This window comes from Myodes glareolus, chromosome 19, assembly GCF_982192425.1.
Source record: "Myodes glareolus chromosome 19, mMyoGla1.1, whole genome shotgun sequence".
Classification (NCBI taxonomy): Eukaryota; Metazoa; Chordata; class Mammalia; order Rodentia; family Cricetidae; genus Myodes; species Myodes glareolus.
In genome coordinates, this window is record NC_142044.1 from 35,009,754 (window position 1) to 35,035,214 (window position 25,461).

A 25,461-nucleotide genomic window follows, 5' to 3' on the forward strand; every position below is an offset into this window, starting at 1 on the left:
AGTAACCTACTTCCTCTGCCTTAATAGCATTGAGCTGAACTCATCAAAGCATAATACACAAAGAAAGTTGGTACCCATGATGCAATCATCTCTTGAAGTCCACCAGCTGAGACCAAGCCCTCAATATGTGTGCCTTCAAGGGATGCTTTTAGATTCAATGATAACAGCAACCAAAATGCTTAAAACTGTCCTAGCCTCATGGCAAGCGAGCACCTCACCATCCAGATCTACCAGCTCCGGTTCAGAGGGGGACTCTGCACCCAAACTGGGTCTTTCAACTACCTACCCACCAAGTTTACTGGAGCAAGAATTTCAGTAAGTAATAAACTCTCTCATCCTTTGTCTTCCTTTCTTTCTTTTTTCTTTTCTTTTCTTTTTCTGGGCAGTAAGGAAGAAAGTGAACTATTTCTTTGAGTTCAAGATGTGAGCTACTCAGCTTTCTCTAGACTATTAACACATTCAGACTGGTAATGGTTGGCTCTTTCCTTTCAGCTGTCTGTGGCTAATGTCCTGACCCATGTCGCCTTTAGAATGAGTTAACAGCAGGCAGTGCTAGTGTGTACCTGTCATTCTGTAAGTGGCTTTTACACCCAGCCTCTTCTTTCATCCTCACAATGATCTTGGGAAACTGTGCTTTCACTTATTATGACTAAGGAAGAATTAGGCTCACAGCGTAAGTGAACCAACTCAATTGAGACATCAAAATCACCGTCAGAACCTGGGTCTATAACCAGAGGGCCAAGGCTAATTTCTGGATTCTTCTGGAGGTATGAATGCAACTAAGAGGTCCTGAGATTGTGAGATCACACAGGATTGATTAGGCCTTGATTACTGCTCACAGTGGCTCTCTGCTGCAGCTGGGAATAAAGTCTCAGCAAGGGGGCCAGACAAAGGAAGCCTGGGCACAAGGAGTCCAGCAAACAGAACATGAGGACAGAAAAGTGCTGTGACGGGGAGTCTGGGTGCTTGTATTTAAGAATGAGAAACAACAAGGAAAGGTAGCACAGCAGGGGTTAGACCTGGGGTCCTGTGATGAACTTGGGAATCATCTGAGGATGGTGGTGGCTGTCAGGACAGAAGGGCACTAAGCACTTCCTGCATGACACACCCTACACGCATCAAACACCTTTGTTCTCTAATTGGCTGTCATAACAGCCCTCGCTGATGTTTTCTATTATTAGCCCACTCTACACCTAATGACTTGTGGTTATACCCACAGATTATTGCATCCCTCAACCCTCATCAGAGAAGCTTCTATTTGCAGCAAATGGCGATTACCACAGACCCACAACGGGCCAAAGGGTAGAGAGCATGAGACTGCAGAACACTCGATCTTAAATGGGGCATCTCTACCACACCCACCTCTTCCCAAGGCTCAGGGATCATAATAGAAGAGGGAGCAGAAAGAGTAGAGGAGCCGGAGGTAGTGGGTGATGACTAGAAACCAGTGACTTCTAGACAAAGCAGGACTGCTGCTCATACATGAACTCAGAGCATTTGCGAGGACACAAACAAGACCTTCCTCTCTCACTGTTTCCATCTTTGTGGACTAAGGAGGCTGCTGAATACAGAGAGCACAACAGGATCTCCAGACAGACAGGCATTGCCTGGTGCACACATGTATTTCATCCTCTTTCACTCCATAGGGACACTGTTGCCCAAATGCCTGTCTCCACCACTTTCTGCAGGGTCTCCTCAACCTAGGGACCCATTGCTGACCCACTGACCTCTTCTCCATTCTTCCTGTAAGTCCAGGCACAGTAAGGATATCATGGAAATTATCTAAGATTAAGACGGGTCCTTACTGTGGACAAAAGAACTGTGTGACCCTGGGTAGCCCTGTTCCACTCCTGAGCCTAATGTTTGTGACATGTGTTGAGGAGGAGAGCCAGCTGAGAGAAAGGGCTGAGTTCAGTGGCTAGGAACTAAAACTGGGCTTTGAAGGGGAAGGTGGTATGGACAAGGCACTGAGTAATCTGGACCAAGATGTGGCCAGAAGTATGAGATGATTGACGTCACCTAGAAGAGCTGAGGTACAGCCGGCAGATGGTACTCCATTAGGCTGTGTGGACAGTAGGACAGTACAGTGTGTGTCAGGTGGGGCTGAGAGGCTGGTGAGCCTGGAGCATGTTCTGGGTGAGGGGGCTTTGACATACCCTAATGAGAAGTGGCTGGTCTGATTAGGGCAGGGCATTCTGCTCCCCAAGAGAAGGTCCTGCTCCCCAAGGCTGTAAGAATAACAAAGGAGAAAGCAGACAGAACTCTCAATCTATAGTCATCTTTAGATAGAATTTTAGATATCATTCAAGCCCTTCTGTGCCCAGCTGACCTTGGCTACCAAGCACAGGTCAGAAGCAGAACCCTGGGGTACCATGGTGACCCCAACATCTAACAAGCTGGGGGAAAACGGGCTGGGCAAATCCCTAGAAACTTCCTTCATGGACACAGTCCTTTCAGTGGCCTTGATATTAGACCAGTCCCTGTCTCTGCACAGTCTCACTGTGGGTCCTTAGCTGACCACACACCTTCTGTCCTCCTCTGCCAAACCTGGAAGAGAGTGGCTTGAGCCAGCTCAGGAGGAAAGACAATTCACTGGAGAAAGGCCCAACAGCTCTTCTAAGTGACTGCGTGGAGCTCCAGGATCTGAGGGAGAGAGGATGCAAAGGTGGGTAAACAAGAGGCTTCTGAAGTTTACCACAGCTTCGGAAAGAAGAGGGCAAACACAGTGTATGTTTATGCTCCAAAGATGCAGCTTACTCTGTGATACTCCGAAGACAGAAGATTTTCCTCGTGGGAGCTAAAAATAGCTTAGCTCTGAGTAGTCCCAACAGCAACAACTGCCTTTGTCCATAGAAACTTGGACCAGCCCGGGCTGTGAAAGTTGCCATGGAAACAGCATGGTGTAGAAGTTGTCATGATCAAGGACACATGGAAGCGACTGTCTTTGAGGCTCCCCAGGACAGAGATAGCCTGGGGAAAGAGAGTGTTCTGGGGGGAGGGAGTACAAGAGCTAATGCTGAGCTTCGAGAGGCAATTTCCAAAGATTTCTCCAGTGGACAGCATGCCACCTTCAATGCTCTAGCATGGGAGTTATTCCTGTTTTCAGATAGATGCAAGCAAGCAGATGAGATGTGTTTCAGAGAGAAGACAAACACTGGAGTCAGTCAGAGGTGGGGTCAACAGGAGACATACTTCACAGAGACTACTGGGACCCAGTAGGTCTCAGGAACAAAACGAGGCAACAGGACCAGTTCCAGAGGACAGCCTAGGACAGCACCAGGCATCAGGGGCACTAAACTTAAGGGTAATGTTAAGCAGAAGAGCAGAAGCAGAGGTACCCTGGTCTGGCAGGAACCAGGAGCAGAGAGAAGCGAGGTGTAGCGCTCATCAGATGATGCAGGTTGTGTACAGACAGCCGATAGTGTAATTTCAGCACTGGGAGGCTGAGATAGGAGACTCCCAGAGTTCTAGGCCAGCCTGAGGTACACTATGAAATCTTACCTCAAAAAAGTAAGTGAGTAAGAGCCAGAGTAATGCCAATGACGAGAGGGACCCCATACACGACCCTGTCCTATGGAGCTGGTCACAGACACCCTTAACCTTGCTATGGGTAGCTGAGGAGGGCTCAGCACCGAGCAGATATGAGTGAGTGAAGACTCAGGATGGCCACCTTGGGCTACACAAAATCAATGCAGAATCAAATCCAGGTGGTGGTGGCCTACACCTTTAATCCCAGTACTGGGGAGTCATATACCTTTAATCCCAGCACTAGAGGGAATATAAAATGGGAGGAGAGAGAGGCTGTCTATGCTTGCCCAGCCTTGGTAGAGGTAAGACTTCTCTAGGGGCTTGGCTATTTTGCTTTTTTGGTTTTCAGTTTGAACCCCAATATCTGTCTCTGGGTTTTTATTCATGCTACATAATTTTGCTACTGCTATAAATCATAATGGAAATACCTGATATGTGACCCCCAAAGAGGTCATGACCCACAGGTTGAAAACCACTGCTCTGTGGGAATGCGTGTGACACCTACTGTTGGGGTGTGAGGGGACTGAGGCAGCAATGGAACAGGTCTGCTAATGCCCAGAACTCAGGACACATAGCTCAATGTTACCAATTCTTTAAAAGCACAATTTCTTGAAAGGTGTCTAACAGTCAACTATACAAATGTACCACAATTTACTAATCATGCCCCATTGTCGGACATTTTGCGTGTTTATGTGTTAGAAATAACGTGGAGACAAGCATCCCAGTGTCCAGGACTTGATCTGAGGTTTCAAATATTTTCATGAGGACTGAGTCCCAGGAGGGAATTGCTCTCTAGCGCCAAGCCTTCAAGGCTATGTGCTGGATGTAGCTAGGTGGCCTTGTGGTGAATGAAGAAGGTGTGTTTATTCACACAGAGACTAGGCATTAATGTGGAGCATTGAAAGGGAATGGGCTGAAGTGACTGGAGGCCCTGGGGAGAATGCATTGCCTCGCCCTCAGTTAAAGGAGATATCCATGGGTCACATCTACCTAGAGACAAGGATGTAGCAGGAAAGGAGTGAGCCCTAAACAATGTCCCCAAAGTGGCCTTCATTTGGCTCTGTGCCCTGTCACAAAGAGCAGACAGCAGGTCCAGGAGCTACGAGGTAAAGGAAGTGAGGGCTTGGAAGCCAGGACCTGGGCTAAAAGACCCATTTCTAAACCTAGTGCCTGCACCATCAGTACTCCTACACAAGCGCTTGCTATCCAGACGGTACTGAACAAACGCTATACAGCGGTTCTGGACAATACTCCCCACTCCTCCTTCATCTTCCTAGCACCTTCCATCTCCAGGTGTGCGTGTGTGGACTAGTATACCCTTAGCACCTTACAGACAGTGACATAGATGCCAAACTTCTCCCCACCCCCACAAGAATCAGAGAGCTGCTGCTAACTCTAGCCTGAGTCTGTTGGTATAAACTCTGGTGTTTCTAGCTCCCAGACACATAGAGATGACTGACAAGAGCATGAGGGAAGAGTAACAAGGGAGGTGTCAGACATGGAGGACACAGAAGAAGGCACCATCTCTGGAGCCCAGCAAAGTCCTCAGTGGGGAGGCTATCTGGAGTAGAGCAGAGAAGTTCTCAGGACAGGCAGAAGCAGTTAGTACACTATACATACATGGTACATGGGACCAGTTCACTCACACCTGACTCTACCATGGCATCACAGAACCTGGTTTATAACATCTCACACACAGTTGGGAGGGGTACAGAAAGAGGGACAGAGAAACCTCAGAGAGAAACACAAGACAAAGAGAGCATGCGCCTTGGAGAAGACACAATAGTCCTGATTGAGGAATCCCCAAGCCATGTTGCCATCAGATCTTCCGCCTTCCTCAAGGCCCTTCTGTAGAACCAGCTCAGATCCCCTGTGATTGTGGGCTCCCTTAGTTTAGTAGACATCAGGGGCACATTTGAGAAACCTGCTAAAAATGTGTAGAACTGAATCTCCAAAAGGATGCATGGACGCTTTCTTAAGAAATGAAATCAAAACAAAATAGGCACAACTGTATAACCCGGTGCACTCAGTAAACTTGAGGAGAAGCAATTTTTGATCTAGGCTACATTTTTTAATTTCCTTAAAATATTAAACATTTCTATCAAGGGCCTCTGACCCCAGTTAGTAATGCATGCTCTTGAGAAGATCAGTCCATGAAGGCAGGAAAGGAATGGCTGTGCAAAGACGAACCAAACTGTAGTTCATTTATCCCATGGAAAATGCTGACACAGACTCTGCAGGGCAGGGGACGTGCCAAGCTGTCCCTGGCTCCCTGACTGTGTCAACTCTACATCACCCAGGCAGCTGTAACCCTCTGTTATTCTGGCCTGCACTAATCCTCTAGCCCGGGGTCTATGTCTAGCTACCAGGAGAAAAACAAGGCTCTTTCAGGGGCAGACCTGAGATCCTAGCTTTAGTGTCATGCATGTTCAGACATGATTATTCAATAAGGAGAGTAGTCACAACCTATGTACATTCTAGAATGTGCATTAATGGCCGGGTTCTCCTCTCAGAGGCATTAGCTCCCCACACTCAGAGCCCTTAAAAACTTGTCTTTGATCACATGCTCATTCAGTCCCAGTCCAGCTGGCCTTGGTGAGCTCTCATTCGATCAAACCGGAGTCTCTGAATGTGGCTGACATGGGGGCTGACTGAGAAGCCATTGACAATGGCACTGGGTCGTGTTTTGTCTGCATGTACTGGTTTTTTGGGATCCTAGTCTGGTTGAATGCTCACCTTCCTAGACCTGGAGGGAGAGGGGAGGAACTTGAACTTCCCACAGGGCAGGAAACCCTGACTGCTCTTAGGACTAGAGAGGGAGGAGGAGAGGGAGTAGGGAGGAGGAGGAAAGGGAGTGGGGGGGGAGAGGGAGTGGGGGAGAGGAGAGGGAGTGGGGGGAATGGGGAGGAGGGGAGGAAGTGGAAATTTTTATAAACAAATAAATAAATAAATTTGAATTAAAAAAGAATATCAAAGGCTTGGAAATTAAAAACAAAAACAAAAACTTGTCTTTGTCCAGGAAGATTCTCAAGGACCTAGCAGTTCCATGGCTTCCAGCCACCCCACTGGCACCCTCTGCACAGACTCCACCTGCATGCCTCTCTCCAGTAGGGGTAGAAGGAATCAGGGCACAGAGCTGCAGAACTGTAGCTGACAAGTGGTCCTGAGATGCCATGGAGCAGAAAGAGCTGGACCAAGAACAAAGAAAGGTTTGCCAGGTAAAGGCTTCACCCCTGGTCCTCGGGAGCCCACAGCTGACACAGTTCACTAACCTCTCCCCCATCAGACTGTCCATTAGCACTCATCAGCCTTGAACCCTGCTTCCCTGCTCCAGAGGCCTCCCAAACACTGAGCGCAAACAAAAACAACACAATTACCTTTTAGTCACAGAGAGCAAGCTGTGCACTGCATGGGGAACAGGCTTGCAAGGGATGGCTAATGGGAGATAAAATAATATCCTTTAGTATAATTGCTGTTGCTCAGTGAAGAAGCAAAGCAGGCTGATGCCTTGGAGCCTGCACAGCATGCATTGCCATGTGTTTTGGAAGGGGGAGAGCCCTGGGACCTGTTAGCTCTGAAGGAATGCCCCCATTCTACAGTGAATGTTTCCACACAGTCAAGAAGAGCATTCTGGCCAAGATGCAAATACCTCCTCCCAGCCACTGCTCAGCGGTGAGGACTCAAGGACATAAAGAATGAACCTGACTTGATCACCTCTCCTAGAGCAGTGGTTCTCAGTCTTCCTAATGCTGCGACCCTTTAATACAGTCCCCCATGTTGTGGTGACCCCCCCAACTGTAAAATTATTTTGTTGCTATTTCATAACTGTAATTTTGCTACTGTTATTGAATTGTAATGTAAATACCTGATATGCAGGATAACTGATTGAGGTATCCACAGGTTAAGAACCACAGTCCTGGAGGGTAGCTGGACACAGGCATTGCCATGTCTCGTAACCACAGAAAAGAGACTAGATGCCACATGGTCTACATTAAATACTAGCTGGCCATGTTTCTGGGGCATCATAGTGGGAAGTATGGGATGCCTCTAGTGCCCTAACACCTCAGTCTGACAGGAAGAGGGATGTCACCCAGATACCCAAGCCCCTTTATACCTTCCCAATGAGGCCTGTCCTCTGTTCCCATTAGACACATTTGTTTCCACAATGGTGAAGAATTGGGGGAGGGGAGTGCAGTCAGCAATGGGTCTTGAAGAACAGCCTATTGTGCATGGCTGTTTGGCTTTTACTTTCTTAGCCTGTCTTTCTGGGTGGCAGGGAGAGCAGGCCTAGCACAGGTTGGGTGTCTAACATGTCCGTCCATTTCTGGTTCTATGATATCACCTTCTTGAGAGCAGACTGAGCTGTTTTTCTGCATGAGCTATGGTTGGAGGAGTCTATGTGCTCAATAAAAATCTCATTAAGTATCAAGCGTCCTATTTCCCCACCAAGCAGCAGCGTGCATGTTCACGTTACAACCAGTGTCCAAGGTTAGTTGTGTGTGATTTTCACAGCTCTACATGTGACACGCTACCTAGCATACATTAATTGCTCTATGAAAGTCTCCCGACAGAAAGCAAGCAACACAGAGAAGAGTACACGGAGTGACGTGGGAAAGGAAAGAATGCGCATCCTTTAAAGAAGGCAGAAAAGTTAACCCTGTAGACCAGGCAATAAGAGACAAGGTAGAAGGCATGAGTGCCCTCCCATTCAGGGTCCCTTTGTTCAGAGTAACCACCTTGGCTCCTGACTTGTTTTAACCAGCTAACAAACCTGGTTGTTTCAGAAACCACTCTAGGCAGCTTGCTTAGGAACCCACATGGTCCTCCCCTTTCCCACCTTCCTCTGCTTTAGAGCTTGCCTGTCTCACAAGGAGCATGGGCAAAGAATGAAATCCAAACACAGCAGAAGCCAAGTGTAATGGACATGGGAAACCAGTGTCACTGTAAGTTCATGAGGCCCCTGAGCTATCTGCTCCTCCAAAACGCCCTTCCCTGAATTAATGATACAGACTGGTGTTCCCTTCCATTCTACTCCCTTCCTAGTGTACTGGGCACCAGGATAAGGTACCAGCAGAGATGTAGAACACAGGATCCCTATCAAAAGGATAAGGATAGTCAGAGGCCTAAGTCAAGATGAGGACAATGGGCTCCTGCCAAAGGCAGCTCTCAAGAAGACAAGAATACTCCTAACACTGAAAACTCCCATAAGACCTCTGCAGGAGGCCCAGGTAAGGTGCCACAAGAACACATGTCGCAGGGAAGTGAGAATTTGAAGGCCCCTAAAGGACCAGAAGGGAGGTGGGTGAGTCTGAGTAGGGAACTCCAGGGAGAAAGAACACCCTCCCCCAACACTACAGTATCACACTGCATTGCGTCTTCATTTTTCTCCTTCACTATTGAATACTAACTAGAAACAATGAAGGGAAAGAGGTGAACAAGGTACACATTGGCTTTGCCTTTTATACACACACAATGGTGCCTGTGTATGCTCTGTTTAAATGTAATACCAAGACAGCCACTGCCTTTGCCACGCGGCTGCCTGCTCATCCTCTCGAGATGTATCTGCTGTTCCCTAACAAGCCTTAAGTGCAGGCATGTCCAGGGTAGGGTGTACACACAAACGCTGGTCTTCATTGGAATTCAAGTAGCCCTAAAATGAAGCAGGTCAAGGGCAGGAAGAAAGCAGGACTCAGCAGACATTTGCTAAATAACACGGACATCCAGTCACCTATGCTTCAAGCAGACACAACCAAACCTCATCAGCTAGGGTTCCCTGTCTCTTCTTCAGAATTGTCAACACAGGGGAATGCTCTAAGACAGACCCAAGGCAGGAAGTAACCACTGCTCATGGATGAGCTCCCAAACTCAAAACAGACTCTGTGTCAGATGCGGAACACCTACTCCATCAGCCCCGCAAGATGTGTGTTGCCGCATCCCTACACTTCACAGGTAGCACAGGTATTCAGGAGGTCGGAGCACAGTGTGCACAGAGGGAAGAGGACCACAGTCAGTGCTCGGGAGCTCTGGGCTCATCGCTCCTTCTGTGAGTCTTAAACAGAGATTATATCAACAGCAGTACTGCAGGGGGGCAAACCATGAGCCAGGAAGAGGGACACTTCAGTATGTATGTGCACATGTGGTGTGTTTAAGTACACCTGCCTAGCCCTGAACACATGTGCACAACACATGCCCAATACAGCTACTGGCAAAGTGAAGACATTTCATTTGTGTTAGTTCCAAAAGTCTCCAAGAAGTTACACTAACTCGGAAGACCTATTAGCCATTGGAACCCGCCCAAGATAGAAGCAGTAAAGCCAGCCACGTGCGAGGCGAGCTTATTTTGGCTTCGAGCTTGATGTTCTCAGTGCCTGCCAGCACTGGAGTGGGCCCACCCCACAGATCTCCGTACTGGCCACTTGCTGACTCCTTGGTACTCAGTACTTGGTACTAGGCCCAGGTTGGCCTGAGGCCTGCTCTACTGCTCAGGAAGGCAGAGAGGTGTCCAGTAAGTGACCTCCCACTTAGCACGTGGGCCCCTTTCCTGATGACCACAGTTCCCAGGCTCATCGGTAGGTATGACTGACTCAGCTCCATTGTATTCTCAATACCTGTATACCCAGTGCCTAGCACAGGGCCTGGCTCCTGGTGGGACCCTGATTCACAAGTGAGCAAGTTCAACAGGACTCTCTGCAGGAGATGTAAACACAGACCTGCGGCGCCAATGGGACCCGCACTTCATCTCACTGAGCCTCGGTTTCCTTGGGAGTCGACAGGGGTGTTCTAAAAAGGCTCATGGAGGAGAGGCAGGATGCATCTGAAGGCTTCCAGTAACACTAACAAGCTATAAAATGTGGATGTACCAAGTACCAAGGAGTCAGCAAGCGGCCACTACAGAAATCTGTGGAGCAGGTCTGCTCCCACGCCAGCAGGCACTGAGCACCAAGTCCTGGAAGCCAAAATAATCTCGCCTCACACATGGCTGGCTTCACTGCTTCTATCTTGGGTGGGTTCCAGTGGCTAATAGGTCTTCTGAGTTAATGCAACTTCTTGGAGACTTTCAGAACTAACACAAAGTAAATGACTCCATTATGTCAGCCTCATTTTGCTCTGGTTCTGTCACCAACAGTTCCAATAGGCAAGCACTTTGCTCTGTGATGCCGCCTTGTTAGCCAACTTCCCAGCCAGTTTGCAACTGTGAAGTATTTCTTTCATTATGTGAAAAATGTTGTGTAAGCCACCAGCCAAGGACACATGCAGTGGTTTTTCGGGGCCATAAACAGTCTGCTGACAAACCCCAGGATGTCTCCCAGGAGACGAATTCCCCAGAGAACCAGAAAGAGGCTGGCTTCTGCTGGTGGACACAGGCAAGCTCCCGACTAGTACTATCAAGTGCCGGTTCAGACCATTCCAACTGTAAGATTCCATCGGCATCCATCCTCCGTTTCTTCCCTCTCCAGTAGACTATAGAATTTGAGATCCATTCCTGGTCTGAAGGGCATTCTGCATGACGAGAAAAAAAGACGCCCAGGTCTACATGCCACCGCCACCCATGTAGCTCGAAAGTGGGGTAAGCCCACAACTCCACACCAGGGACTATGCTGCACAGCACACTACACTCTAATGGCTCTGCCCAAACTTGACAGGAGCCCATGACACCTGTGAGCATGCAGATCTCACTCTCAGAGGGTGACCCTGGTCTGCAGGATACATAGACTGCCTGCTGCAAACCAAATAACGCATCCATGTGAACAAAAGTGCCCTTTCCTCCAAGCCCCACACACCCAGACACAGCAGCAGAACAAGATGATGGTGGGGATGCTGCTGGCCGTGTAACTTACTCAGGATACAACCTGTGTGAGCACACATCATAGACTGGGCTATGCCTCAGCCCAGTGCAACTGAAGCTACTAATATCGCACAGAAGAAAGCTGTGTGAGGCGAAAACAGAAACAGACATGTCCAGGATGCTGACACCTTCCAGCAGTCATACAGGACCTATGAAAAGATCACTGAATCTGATGGAGCTGAGAGCTGCTATTCCCTTAGGGAGGAACAAAGAAAAAAAGGAATGCCCAAAGAATAAGGGCCACAGCTGGCAAAGCTCCCAGCCATGGGATTGGCCTCCTCTATGGAAAACTCAAAAGAGACAAATAGGAAACACGCAGGTGAAAAATGGATTTGAGAGATGTCCGTTTCTTGAATTTTGATTTAAAGAAATGTCATAAAACACCACATTGAGACAATTGAAAATCTCAAGTGACAATGTATTCATGATAATGAGGAAATATTCGTTTGAAAGCATGACACTGCACCCACTCAGGCTATGATTAAATACAAAAATGTTCACAGATAAAACAGGATGTAGGGAAGTGAGTGGAACAGAAATGACAAAAAGCACTGAGCTCCTCACAGAAACAGGGGAGCAGCACACAGTAGTTAAAGACAGGATGAACCATTGTGTACATACCTTATGCACACATCTGAAGCCTCCATGAAGAAGACGGTTTGGTTGTTGTGACTTCGATTTTTCTTGTGAGACAGGGCCTCCTATATCTCAGACTGGCCTCAGATTCAATATGGGGCTTTTAAAAGCCATGAACTTCTAATCTAGCTACCTCTACCTTCTGAGTGTTGGGATTCCAAGTGTCTGTCTACTACCACTCCTGGCTCACGGTATATCAGAGATCCACCCCAGAGCACCGTGCTTGCTGTGGAAGCACTCTACCAACTGAGCTACAGCTCCACCTCCATGATAAAGCTTTTGAGGGTTAGAATACATGATGGTGGCCCATATGTCAGTACTGTGTGGTGATCAGCAATCTCCTTTTATTTTGGCCCTTGCAGGAAAATGTCTGGCCCTGAGACAGGTACATTGTTATGGCCCTCTGCATGTCGAGGAGCTGAACAGTGGAAAGGCAGAAGGATAGATAAGGTCATGGCTAAGAACCAGAGAAGCTTGCCCTGCCATCTACATCCCTGCTTAGTTGGGGGAGTACTTCCTTCAACAAGAAAAGGCAAGGACATTTCCTAACCAACAGGCAGAGGCATCCGATAGTCCAGAGGTGAGGGTGTGCTTCACTTGAGAGATCCCCGTCAGGCCAGGGCTGAGCAAGCAGTCAGATTCCAATCCCTAGGGAGAGAACCTGGCTTCCAGACCTACTGGAGTACTGTGGCTCCAGGAATGGTGGTTTTGGGCATTCCCAGGATGAGCCCTGAACATAAATAACAAAGATAACACCACACCATGGCTACATTCCCTTTTTGCTGAGTTATCTGCAGGTAAAATGCCACTTGGTCCCCTTGAAGAGTTCCTGCCAAGTTTGGTTTGGCTTTACACATCAGACAGGGACAAGAATAAGGGTCTGGGAGTCAGAGAGGAGGAAAGACCCTTGAGAAGGATCAGAGTTCAGCAGAACCAAGCTAGATCCACAGTTGCCAGTCACACCTGGTTCAAGCCCCTGTAGAGTCAGCTAGAGAATGGACAGTGTCCCCAGAAGGAGGGGCTAGAATATGGGTCCTCCCTTGACTGCCTGGAGATGCTATGTCTGTGTGTGATTCCTGCAGGTGCATTGCTCACATGGGCCTTGTCCTCAGACAAGATCCTTCCCATGCTTTTCTGTCTTCACCAACTGTGGTGGTTTGAAAAAAAATGCCCCCACAAAGGGAGTGGCACTATTAAGAGGTGTGGCCTTGTTGGAGGAAGTGTGTCACTGTGGGGGCAGCCTTTGAGGTCTCTTTTCTCAACCTTCACTTGGTGTGACAGTCAGTTAACTTCCTGTTGCCTCTGAGTCAAGATGTACACCTCGACCCTAGAACCACATCTTGCAGACTGTCATGCTCCGTCCCCACCACCATGCTCCCCACCATGATGATAATGGACTGGACCTCTGGCACTATGAGGGAGCCATCCCCATTAAAAGTTTTCTTAATAAGAATTGCTGTGGTCATGACGTCTCTTCACAAGCCTAGCTAAGACACCAACCCTTGTTTGGAGCGTCACTCTGTTACCATTCCTGCCAAGCCTGGACAATTCATCACGGCCTGTTGACTCGCTCTCAGTTCTGGACTTTACATTTCTTTTGGTAAAGAAACTGTGGTTTCTCATTCCCAGCAGGTGAGGAAAGAATTTTTGGTCCCAATAAAAAGGAGCAGAAAGAGGCCTGACAGATGAGGCACTAAAAACATCTACTGATTTAAGCAAAAGCTTGATCCTATGGTCTCCACAGAAGTGAAATCGATCTTCCAACAGGCCTTTACCAACCATGATGGGCTTGGGCTGCAGGCTGCTGTGGAAGCATAGTGAAGGGGGTTCTGAAAATTAACCACATCATTCCCCACTCACTGAGCCCCTGCCATGGAAAACATAGGGTGGATGAGTTGCTGGGTGGGTGGCAAGGATTAGCTTCATTATCTAAAATAATCAGGGGAGGGAGGGAGAGGAGACATAGATTGCCATGGATATTTTATGAAACTATCCTTGGGGCCTCAACAAAGCAGGGTGGCTTACTACCCCAGGTGATTAAGTTATATATGATAGAACCAGGCTGAAAATGCATGACGCAGTCTGGGCCCAGGCAACACTTGCTTGGCACAGTGGTGAGCAGCTGAGAAGACATGAGCATCTACATATAACCCTCCTTCCCATCTCCACATGTGGAACGGAGACTTCAGGCACAGTCCCATGGAAGAAGCCAGACAAGAAACACAGTGAAAAAGAGCCCAGAAGGAAAATATCTGAGCCAGGACATCTGGGTTGCAAAGGTCTGCAGTGTATAGAAATTCAATCATGCCATCGTATTGTTCTCTGCTTAGGAAAAAAGAAAACTATTTCCCCTGTCACCCAAGTCAGCCAATAGTTGTGTCTCCCAAGGCACTGGCCTCCTACTTTCATGGCTTGTTGGGGCTAAACTCTGACATTTCCATCTCTGAGTTTAGGGGTCCTCACTATCTCCAGAGGGATCTGGGGTCCCATCAGCAAAACCATCAGCTGTTAGCTGTTAGGACAACAGCCTGGGGTGACAGAGGGTATGCTGGGCAGAGGCCCAAGTTGGGCCCTTTAAAAGACTCATGATGGAAAACAGCCTCTCACTATACACCAGCACAAAGAAGCTGGTACACACTGCCCCCTCTTATTTCTAGAAACTTCCTCTCTGGAAAAGTCGCTCATTCTCTTTTCAAATTGAAAAACTAAAGAATGTAGAAAATAAAAACACCTCCCCTATAACTCAGAAATATTGTATAAGGGAATGCAGAGCCAAGGGCTTGAGAAAAAGGTCAAATATTCTAGATAATACTCAACAAGAGCTTGCAGGAGAATGGGCACCGCATGATTAAATATTGCTTTGATGCTCATGGGGTCCTTTTGGAGTGAAAGAATAAGAAATAGAGTAAAAGGTGGGGGCATATAGGAGATCTGGGCAGTTCTAGGCTGAGGCAAACAGCACTCTGACACCCCAGTGTAACCCCAGGAGGCAGAACTGCCCGGAGGTTACAATGTCAGTATCTGCATGGAGAAAATCCAGGTACCCAAGCTATAACAACCTGTGGGACTCTGCAGAGCCTACAAACTATGTGGGAACACTAGCAAGACTGAGGACAGAGGGAGGGTGAGGCAAAGGCCTGCATCTTGAAGCATGTAATGAGGTGATATCTATTATCATACATTATAAAGATATTTATGCATTAAAGAAGGTTCTTGTGAAATTTAATTTTAATGGTCTGATAATTAAACAAAAAATCCACAATAATTATCATATCTCAATTTTATAGCATATTTGCTGATGGCAATGTTATTTTTTTTTTTTAAGAAAGATGATGTTAATTCTTCATTGGGAAGTCCTTCTCTTGCCTTTGGGTATCTCTTGAAGCTGAGTGGGGAGGGGTGCCTAGTGCTATGGGTGGCAGCCTGAGCTACTATGTGCATCTCATGCCACAAGTCAGTAGATGAAGCTAGATCCAGTCAATGTCTTGATACTCTAGATCTGACCCCTTCACACGGGAAAAAGTCCATCTGATAAACTGCTACACAGACTAAAGAACCTCAGCATGTGAGGGTAGAGACTGTGAGCAACAAGATGGGGTATTTGGCCAAGACAAAAATTTTGGGGGGTTTGAACATGAAATTGAAAAGTAAATGTGGAGTGGAAGCTAGGCTGATGCCACGGTAGGAATAAACACAGAAATTAACACAGTCCTGGAGACTGCAATAGCAATGTAGTGACCCAGCACGGAGTCTGGGAACAAGAACTGCCACGCAGCAGCATAAATCACTTTGGGCAAAAGTCAAATTACATGGCAGCCCTTCATTGCAGAATGAAGGCATCAGGCAGTCACTGAGACTCACAGGCTCAGAGATGAGTTGCCGATATCCAAAGAGGAGACTAGGAAGGTGGGACAATACTCTGTCCAATCAATTGACACAATGACCTCCTTTCATGGTCAGGTTAAGAAGAGCTCTCTAAGCAGCAGAGACAAGAGAGGCATTTCTGAGTTTCCAACGCTCACCCCCTCCGTATTTCACATTTTTCTCTGCATCGGAATGTGTGGCACGCACACTTCCACATCATGTTGGCTCTCCAGCCTGGGCTGTCCCCCTCGACCCCTGCCCTCTGGTCCTCACTAACATCTGCTCAGCTGACATATTCTGCTATGAACTAAATGTGCACACCCTCCCAAACTCATAGATTGATTTCTTCACCTTGTCCCCAAAGTGACAAAATTAGCAAGTGGAGACTTTGGGAGGTGAGGAGGTCTTGAGAGGAGAAAGAGAGAGATCTCCTAAGTAAGACTGGTGGACTGTTTTCAAAAGGGTCAAGAATTACTGTCTCATCTCCACAACTGTGTGAAGCACAGGGAGAAGCTGTCTACAGATGAGAATATGGCCCTCATCAGATATTGGATAAGCTGGTGCTTGGATGCCCAGCTTCCAGCATCCAGAACCAAGAGTCTCAAACTAAATTTGCTGTGGTGCCATGAGAGTACCCCACCGGGTACTAAGATGAAAAATGGGCATTAAGAGTAGACAGCTACTTAACAATACATACAATGATGGAGGCAGCTTTGGGACTGAGGGTTGGCCTACACTAGTGGGGTTCTAGGTGTGCCACCCAAAAAAAGACTAACATGGTCACCAATGAACTCCCAAGGGCAGCTATTGTAGGGACAGGGGAGACAAGGGGAGAGCGACAGTGAAGGTCCCAGTCTTCTCAGACACCAGAGCAGCAATGACAGAGGCATCACGAAACACTGTTCTGAAGGAGCCTCAGGCGAGTAGACACAGGGCAGACACGAAAGACCCACTGGGTGTGAGGTGGTGAAGAACGTGGCCCTGCCATGGAGGTACAGCTTGTGAGTAGCAAGGTAGGGTACCTGGCTGAGGAAAACATTTACTTGGATTTGAACATGAAATGTCTCCCATAGGCTCATGTCTGTGAACGCTCAGTCCCTCTGTTGTAGAAGGTTATGGAACTTCCGAGTGCTAATGCCTCACTGGAGCAAGTGGGTCATTGTGGGAGGGCCTTGAGGTTTTGGAGCTAGCTTCATTTCTTGTCTTGACCATGAAGCATATACAATCAGCTGTTTCATAGTCCTCCCACCCCACTTTCCACACCACAATGAACTGTATACCTTCAAACTGTGAGCCAAAAAAAAAAAAGCCTTCCTCCCTTAAATAGTTTCTCACCAGGTATTTGGTTTCAGTAACAAGAGAGTAAGGAATGCAACATCTTAGTAAAGATGCAGCTGGGCTTCTGTTAGTCTTTTATGGTAAAAATGGGGAAGAGAAAAATGATTTAAAGATACAGCTCCTCCTTGGAGCACATGAAGGGACCCCGGCTGGCTAGGCATGTCACCATCCTCCATTTGTTCTCCCCAGCTCAGTGTGGGTTAGAACTCTCGCCATTCGTGGAGTGGTGTAGGGCTCACCACACAGTCTCTTCTCAAAGTGTCAATACTTGTTGAATGACTATCTTGTGAGTGAATAAAACAAGGTACAAGTTAACACTCAGAGATGAGAACGTAGGCAAAAAGCTGCATGAAGAAGAAGCCCAAAGCATAAAACCAAACTGCAATTATCTATGACTCGAGTCATTAATATCACATAGCCCGCGTTGCCAAGAATGATTCACATCTTCGCCACAGGACACGCTTCGCAATTTATAATTTCTTAAAATTGTTTTATACCGGTGTCACAAACAGACCAGATTTATCGTCTCTCGGATCACGGGCTACATGAAAACATGCAGACCAAGAGACAGGACAGATGGCAGACATTTCACCGCACAATTGAGGGGGACAGCAGTAGGCAGCACCCACACTTTCAGAAATGTTCAGCCTCCTTGCTCCCTGGAAGCAGAAGAAAGGGCATTTGCTCAGCCTCTGGCAGAGGCCCAGGCACACCCAGGTGGCAGGTCCCATCCGAGGGAGGACAAGGTGACCCCAGAAGCATTTCAGGCTCCTCTCACAGGAGGGTCAGCGATGGCCCCAAGCCCTGGGTCTCCAGCCTCCAAACTGTAACCCAGACTGCCCTGCGAGGGGGCTTCAGGGCCTAACGTACATTCATACATGCCATTAACAATCACATTAAATATGAATTGCTGGAAGTCACTGCACAGTGAGGAATTAGCATAGAAATGAAGATGGTGGCATATTTACACAATGAAATATTAATAGCAGTCAAAATGAAAGGACTGGGCTTATATTTAGCTGCAAAGTACAATGCTTATATAAGTTTCAAAGGGACACACATGACAGGCAAATACTTATAGGATTTAAAAATAAATTCTCAAAATGATTTTTGGTTGTGGGGATACACGTATACACAATAAGAGCAGAGAAATGCAGACATGAATGCACTACCACTTTCAAAGAGTCACCCCGAGGAGGAAGAGCAGGATGGGGTGCTGCTTAATTATTCTTCCCATAGCTTACTTATCCCAACATTTCCTTTTGAGATTTTTTTTTTCAAATACAAACTTTAAAGTGAGCAGCACTTCAGTTTGGTTCATCGCTATCCACCCTGCTGGCCTCAGAGCATCCATTAACTCCAGCGACCTGCCATGCATGGCAGACTGCTGCTGGGGTCACGCCCCAAGCCCAGGTTCCTTTGCATGTTGGCTTTTAACCAGGGCTCAACACTGGTTTCCATGCATTTTTCTGATGCACAGTTGACCCACTCTAATCTCACTCTGCACAGCGTTTTAAAGGATGTAGATGTTCAAGTAACCCAAACCTCCACTGAGTTACCCTATCAGATTAGCACACAGAAAATTACCTTCCTCCCTTTCGGGTCAAGCCTGGTCCTGACCTCGCCAGGGGAAACCCACGTTGAGACTCTCCTAACTGGAGACTGCTTTTGTTCGCTCTAGAGCTTCATAGAAATGGTGCCATCACATGACAGGCTCCACGAATGAGGCTGCTTTCATGCCCCCCATCAAACTCTTGAGCATTCTGTGGCTTTGTTGCAGGGTGCACCTCCCGTTGTAGAAAAGATGACCAACTTTACCCACCAAGCCATCTTTCCAGTCCCTTAACTTATTTGGCTAGCTATCACTTTGAATATGTACGCATGTGACAAGTGAGCATGCATGTTCACACGTGTGTGTGTGTGTGCACACACGTGGGGGCAGCAGCTCAAGGTTGACACCTGCTGCTTTCTTCAGTCAGTCTGCATATTACATACTGAGACCAAGTCTCTTGTCGAACCTGGAGTCCATATTATCAGCTGAGAGTCAGGAATGTAGAGGGGTCAGGCTCTACTTCCTGCATACTGGAATTATAGGTGGGCTGTTAAACCCACCCAGGTTTACATAAGTTCTGGGCATCTGAGCCCCAGTCCTCACACACGCTGTGGTGGTTTGAAAGAAAATGGCCCCCATAGGGAGTGGCACTATTAGGAGGTGTGGCTTTGTTGGAGGAAGTGTGTCACTGTGGGGGGCAGGCTTTGAGGCTTCCTGTGTTTAAGCTACGTCCAGTGTGGCACAGATTGCTTCTGCTGCCTACATAGAACTCTTAGTTCTTTCTCCAGCACCGTGTCTGCCTGCATGCTGCCTTAAAGATAATGGACTAAACCTCTGAAACTGCAAGCCAGACCCAATTTATGTTTATAAAAGTTTTCGTTTATAAAAGTTTCCATGGTCATGGTGTCTCTTCACAGCAATAGAAACCCTAACTAAGAGAGAAGGCAAAGACATCACCTGTTGAGCCATCTCCTCTGCCCCATACCCTGAAAAATATTTTTAATAACTAATGTTGGAACAGCAGGGCCAAAGGCAAGTGTATGTTTGGCATTAAAAGAAAGTGTTGTGACTTTGTCCCCACTGGCCGGGGGGCCAGGCCCTTTCCCTCCTCTCTAGCGCTCCTTCTGTGTCTTTTTCAACTCCCTGTTCTGATGACTGTACAGCAGCTTCTCCCTGTGATGTTCGCATTTGCATTTCCCTGCTGACTAATAATACAGTGTCAGCCATTGGTGGCTGGGGGAGGGGGGAGTTTGCTCTTTAAAATAAGATGGAGCCAGGAATATGTAAACAGATCTAGAGCAAACATGGGGGAATGTTTAGATCTAAGACACGGGCCTGCTGATTTGTTGTTGCTGAATCTGGGGCCTCATACATCTTTCTATTGAAAAATAAAAATACCATTCCATCTGTACATGGAACTAAAAGACATGGCCTCTTGTTGTAGGGCGAGGCCTAGAAGAGAGTAAGGAGGGGGCTCTACATCATCCCAGCATTACCAAGCTATGCCCACCTGGGTCCTGGCCTTTCTCTGCCTCTGCAGGACACTTACCGCTGGCACTCACTGGCATGCAAGACAAGCTCAGAGTTGTTCCTGGCACAGACTGTCAGCTCGTGCTCTGTAGAATTGAAGACGTCGAGAAGCAGGTGGCACTGCCGGGTGCTGTGTGGAGAGACAGAGAGAAGTTCAGAACCCTCCAATAGCAAAGAAAAGCAACTTAGCCCTTTCTTCCTATATCCTTTGGATACTAGAACTTCTCGCTATCTGAAGAAGTGCAGAGGTGTGGTTTATAATAACGCCAAGGCCTCTGGGCACATGCTTAGAACTTTGTCAAACCCTTTATGAACCAAAAGACCTTGGAAAGTAGCTCAATTCTCCAAGCCCCAGCAAGTGACAAGCAACTGGCCCTTAAGACCATCTATACATATGGCATACAGAGTCACTAAAGGCTATGTCCAAATGAGGAAGTCTTGAGACTGAGCAAAGGGCTGGGTGTTGGAATGTGAAGAACTGGGCCCCATGTGTTTGTGCTGACTTCTCTGTAAGCTTCATTCTCTGGGACTCCAAATTATTCCTCTTTAGAGCTGAGGCACTTGAAGCCTCCCCTCCCTTTGCTTCATACATGGTAGGAAGTAGAGTTCTCAACTTCCAAAGGCTCCTTGTAGCAAGGGACACTACCAATGGCAGCATCCCAACCCACAGGCTTCTCAGACCCCAAGTGACAGAGCCTGGAGGAGGAGAAGGAAGAGGAGGAGGAGGAGGAGGAAGAGGAGGAAGAGGAGGAGAAAGTGGAAGAAGAGGAGGAGGAGGAAAAGGAGGAGGAGGAAGAGGAGGAGGAGCAGGAAGAAGAGAAGGAGGAGGAGGAGGAGGAAGCGGCTTCTTGCCTGTGGCCTCCCTGGCTTCCCTTCCTTCCTCCTTGGAATGAGAAGGAGACTTTCTTTGAAGCTCAGCTACCATTTAGAGATGAGAACCAAACCATAGGCTGTGAATGGCAGAGCTGGGGCTGGAAGGAGCTGGAAAACCAGGCACCTCCTATAGCAGCAATGCGCCACCCCCACCACCTCCTCCCTGTGGACTTATTAGCTACACGGCTGCAATACTTAAAAAGTACCAACAACCCATGCTTCACTGGTGTTGATCACTACAGTTCCATTTCCATTACAATTGAATGCTTGCCTAGAACTAGCACAGCTTCCTAAATACCAGGTGTCATGGGAAGCACGTGACAGGAAATCGAGGCTTGCTGGCTGATCTAAAAGGGACGGCCACGGCCACTGCAAGAGCAGAGTCACAGGGCAGCTGTGACGGCCTTGAGGAAAGAGGGTGAATCGTTTGTCTTGGGAGTAAGGGAGAGAGATACAGAGACAAAGAGCTGCTCTCAGGGTCATCTCTAGCCCGTGTGGAATCAAAACCTTCTAAGAGACATCTGACTTCTCTGGTGTGTCCCCAAGCAGGAGGCAGGGCTAGGTTGGCTATCTGGAAAGCCAAGCCAAAGGAATAGAGAGGGCTGTAGGAGTTTGCCTCAGTGTCCTGACACTTCTGGGAGAACAGTACAGGGGAGAGGAGGGTAGGGAGAGGATGGCTGAGGTGACGGCTGAGACTCCAGACTGAACTCAAGTCGGTTCACCTTCACGGTTGGTAGGTGCCATTGATCACGCCTGTCCTGGGTTCATACACACACAGAAGCAGACACTGTCCAGAGGCCAGGGGGTATCACAAAGCAATCTTTCCAAGCAGATTGGGCTTCTCCAGAGAGGGAAGCGGAGGCACAGTGTCACCATCTCTGGTACATAGAGCACCAAAGTAGCACCAGAGGCTTTCAAAGGATATCCTCATGTTGGCTGATGCTGGGGCTTGGGAGCAAGGGTATCTTCCCCAGGGGTGTTGGCATTGGGAACATGCCAACATGTTCTGACAGCTGCCTAGAAGTAGCCTCTTCCCTTAGCGCCTAGGCAAAGGGGACTCCAGAAATGAAGATCAGACCTGCCTTTATCATAACTTCATGAAATCTTTAGTCACAGCAAAATCTTTCATCATAAAACATTAATGGGAGAGGGGGGTAAGGCCATTTTTTTTAAATCCTAGAAGGCTGTTTTCACTTGTAGAGCCCAGTACCTGAGAAGCTGCCTAGAAATGCAGCACAGACACACTATGAGCTGCTGTGCTCCCTGTTCTGAGTCACTGTCTATGTGGGGCGTCTAAGCTACTGTTTCCATTGCTTCTGTCGACCCGAGGATATATCGGTGGTGGATCTTTGTTTTCTATCTGTTATTCACAAATTAACTCCCGTCCCAGACTGTGGTAGCATTTTGTGCCCACCGCAATCCCGTTTATTCACGCGTCTTTCCACATCCCTGTAGCTGGCTTTCTTTATGAGCTGCTGGAACACACAATTTACTTTTCTCATTCTTGCTCAAGTCTTGGGTTTTGTTTGCTCTTCTGGATTCACCTTTCTGAAGACAAGAGGTTGCCTAGGAAATGATCCCTGAAGAAGCGGAGTCAGAGCCAACTTGTAGGGCAGATAAACTTTCACAGAAAGTGGTAGATTGAGGTCTATGGCCAATGGGGAAGAGGAAGTTCAGCTGCCAGGGGCCACACGTTCCCTGAATTATCAACTGATTCTTCTAACAGACATGTGAGTCTCCCCTGCCTGTCAGCTACTATCACATGCGCACAGTTGAGGAAGGGAGGTGAGGAAGGAAGACAGGACCTCAGCTTTTGTGAGAATTGAGCTGGGAAGAGAGTACAAGAAGAGGGGGTTAAAAAATTAAAACAATCTTTTCCAGAAAGTTAAAGGCAACAGATGCAAAAAAGATTGCAGGTTAAAGGCTCACCTTATTGGTAACATTTCTATAATTAACTGAAGATAGTGACACGGAGAAGGATTTAAGAATACAGATTTATAAATGCAATGCAGCCCAGAAATCATTCATGAATAAATGTAATAAATGTGTGTAAGACATTCATGTAAACTATTTTAAATTTTTACAGAAAAGTTAGTAAAGCAGTCAAATGAATAAAGAGGTATTTTATGCTTGAGGAAAAGAAGAAGTCACAATTGTCTAGATCTACGTAAATTCAATGAACCTTAATTAAAAAGAGGGACAATAAAGTTTTGGTAAATTCTGGTGTGCTATTCTAAATTATAGATTTTTTTTAAAAAAAATTGTCAAGAACACACAAAATAATGATGGCGAGGATGTTGGAAAGATCTAGCCTGCTATACATGAAGAAATCATCCAAAGCATAAACAATGAACGACAGCCCAAAACATGTCCCAGTGCTGGGGATTGGAGGTCTGACTAAGAGGTGATGCTCTGTAGGAGAAAAATTCCAGAAAAGTCCTGGGACACCTGGTTATGTGTACAGGAAACCATATCCCTACCTCAGACTATGACCTTAAAAGTCCACAAAATAGCTATGTGTAGTGTGGCCATTTTCTCAGAATTCAAACCGTTACGCAGATATCCCTTCTACAGGGAGGACAGGAAGTGATCCAACCTACAAAGCACAGGATAATCAAATAGAGGTAAAAAAGAAAACACAAACTGAGGGAATTCTGGATATGGAAGAGTCTGGGTAATGAACAGGAACTACAGAAACAAGTACAACCAACAGAATACAAGACATAGAAAAAAGAATCTCAGGTACTGAAGATACTATAGAGGAAATAGACTCATTGGTCAAAGAAAACATTAACTCTAACAAATTCTTAACACAAAACAACCAGAAAATCTTGGACACGATGAAAAGACCAAACCTAAGAATAATAGGTATAGAAGAAGTCCAGCTCAAAGACAAAGAAAATATATTCAACAAAATCATAAAAGAAAACTTTTCCAGCCTAAAGAAAAATATCCCTATGAAGGTACAAGAAGCTTACAGAACACCAAATAGACTGGATCAAAACAAAAACAACAGAAAAGTCCCTCACCATGTAATAATCAAAATGCAAAAAATACAGAAGAAAGACAGAATATTAAGAGCTGCAAAGCAAAAAGGTCAAGTAACATATAAAGGCAGACCTATCAGAATTACACCCAACTTCTCAGTAGAAACCATAAAAGCAAAAAGGTCCTGGGCAGATGTGCTGCAGACACTATGAAACCACAGATGCAAGCCCAGACTACTATACCCAGCAAAACTTTCAATCACCATCAATGGAGAAAACAAGATATTCCATGACAAAAACAGATTTAAGCAATACGTATCTACAAACCCAACCCTACAGAAAGTACTAGAAGGAAACCTCCAACTCAGGGAAGCTAACTGTACCCACAATAACACAGGCAATTGATAACCCACCACCAGCATAACCCAAAGAAGGGAAACGCACAAATGCTACTACCGAAAAATAATTGGAATTAACAACCACTGTCATTAATATCTCTTAATATCAATGGACTCAACCTATAAAGAGACACAGGATAAGAGAATGGATACAAAAACAGGATCCAGCCTTCTGCTGTTTACACAACTTTAATCGCAGCACTGGGGAGGCAGAGACAGACGGATCTCTGGGAGTTCAAAGATAGCCTGGTCTACAGAGAAAGTTCCAGGACAAAGATATGCAGAGAACCTGTCTCAAAAAGCCAAAAGTTAAAAGTAAAAATAAAAGAAATAGAGGTTAAAATAAAGCCACGTAAAGATGGAAAATACACAGAGAATCTTGACACTGTATGCTATTATGCTCTCTTTGAATTGTTTAAATGCTGAGGAAGGAGCAACAGCTGCTAAAAGATATTTGCTTATAAATGCTGCAGAATTAATCCAAGATAGGTATTCTGAAAATACCTTGGCTTCAGAATTGAAGTCAAAAGGTATGTTACTTTGGAGAAGAGATTTTTCTTTTGTTTCCACAGAAAATGAGAGGTTCTGAATTTATTCAGAGTTAAGAAAAATCATCTTTGACCAAGGGAGACCACCTGAGCAATCTCTGGTAGGAACAGATGGCCCAGATGTCTTGAGTTCTTCATCCAGAACAGGTTCAGGACTGCTGCCTGAGATGATCAAGACTCACAGGATACTTCAGTCAGGACTTGATCATAACTCTAAATTTTCTTTAGGTTCCCATAAGATTATCAGCGCCCCCAACCAGCTAAAAGTAGCCTAAAATACTACGCCCACATTCCCAACAAATGGACTATGGATATTTTCCTTTGTTTTTTTTTTTTTTTAAAAAAAAGAGGGGGGGGAAGT

The 25,461-nt window shown here is 46.7% G+C and overlaps 1 protein-coding gene across 3 annotated transcripts in view; it reads right to left on the reverse strand.

The window, feature by feature from the left end:
- Trappc9 (trafficking protein particle complex subunit 9) overlaps positions 1 to 25,461 on the reverse strand; it is a 461,504-nt gene that overhangs the window by 123,314 nt on the left and 312,729 nt on the right. For all 3 annotated transcript variants that reach the window (XM_048457138.3, XM_048457137.3, XM_048457139.3), the window contains one exon: positions 20,314 to 20,424. In XM_048457138.3, the coding sequence (XP_048313095.3) occupies positions 20,314 to 20,424 (111 nt within the window). The remainder of the gene's footprint in view (positions 1 to 20,313; positions 20,425 to 25,461) is intronic.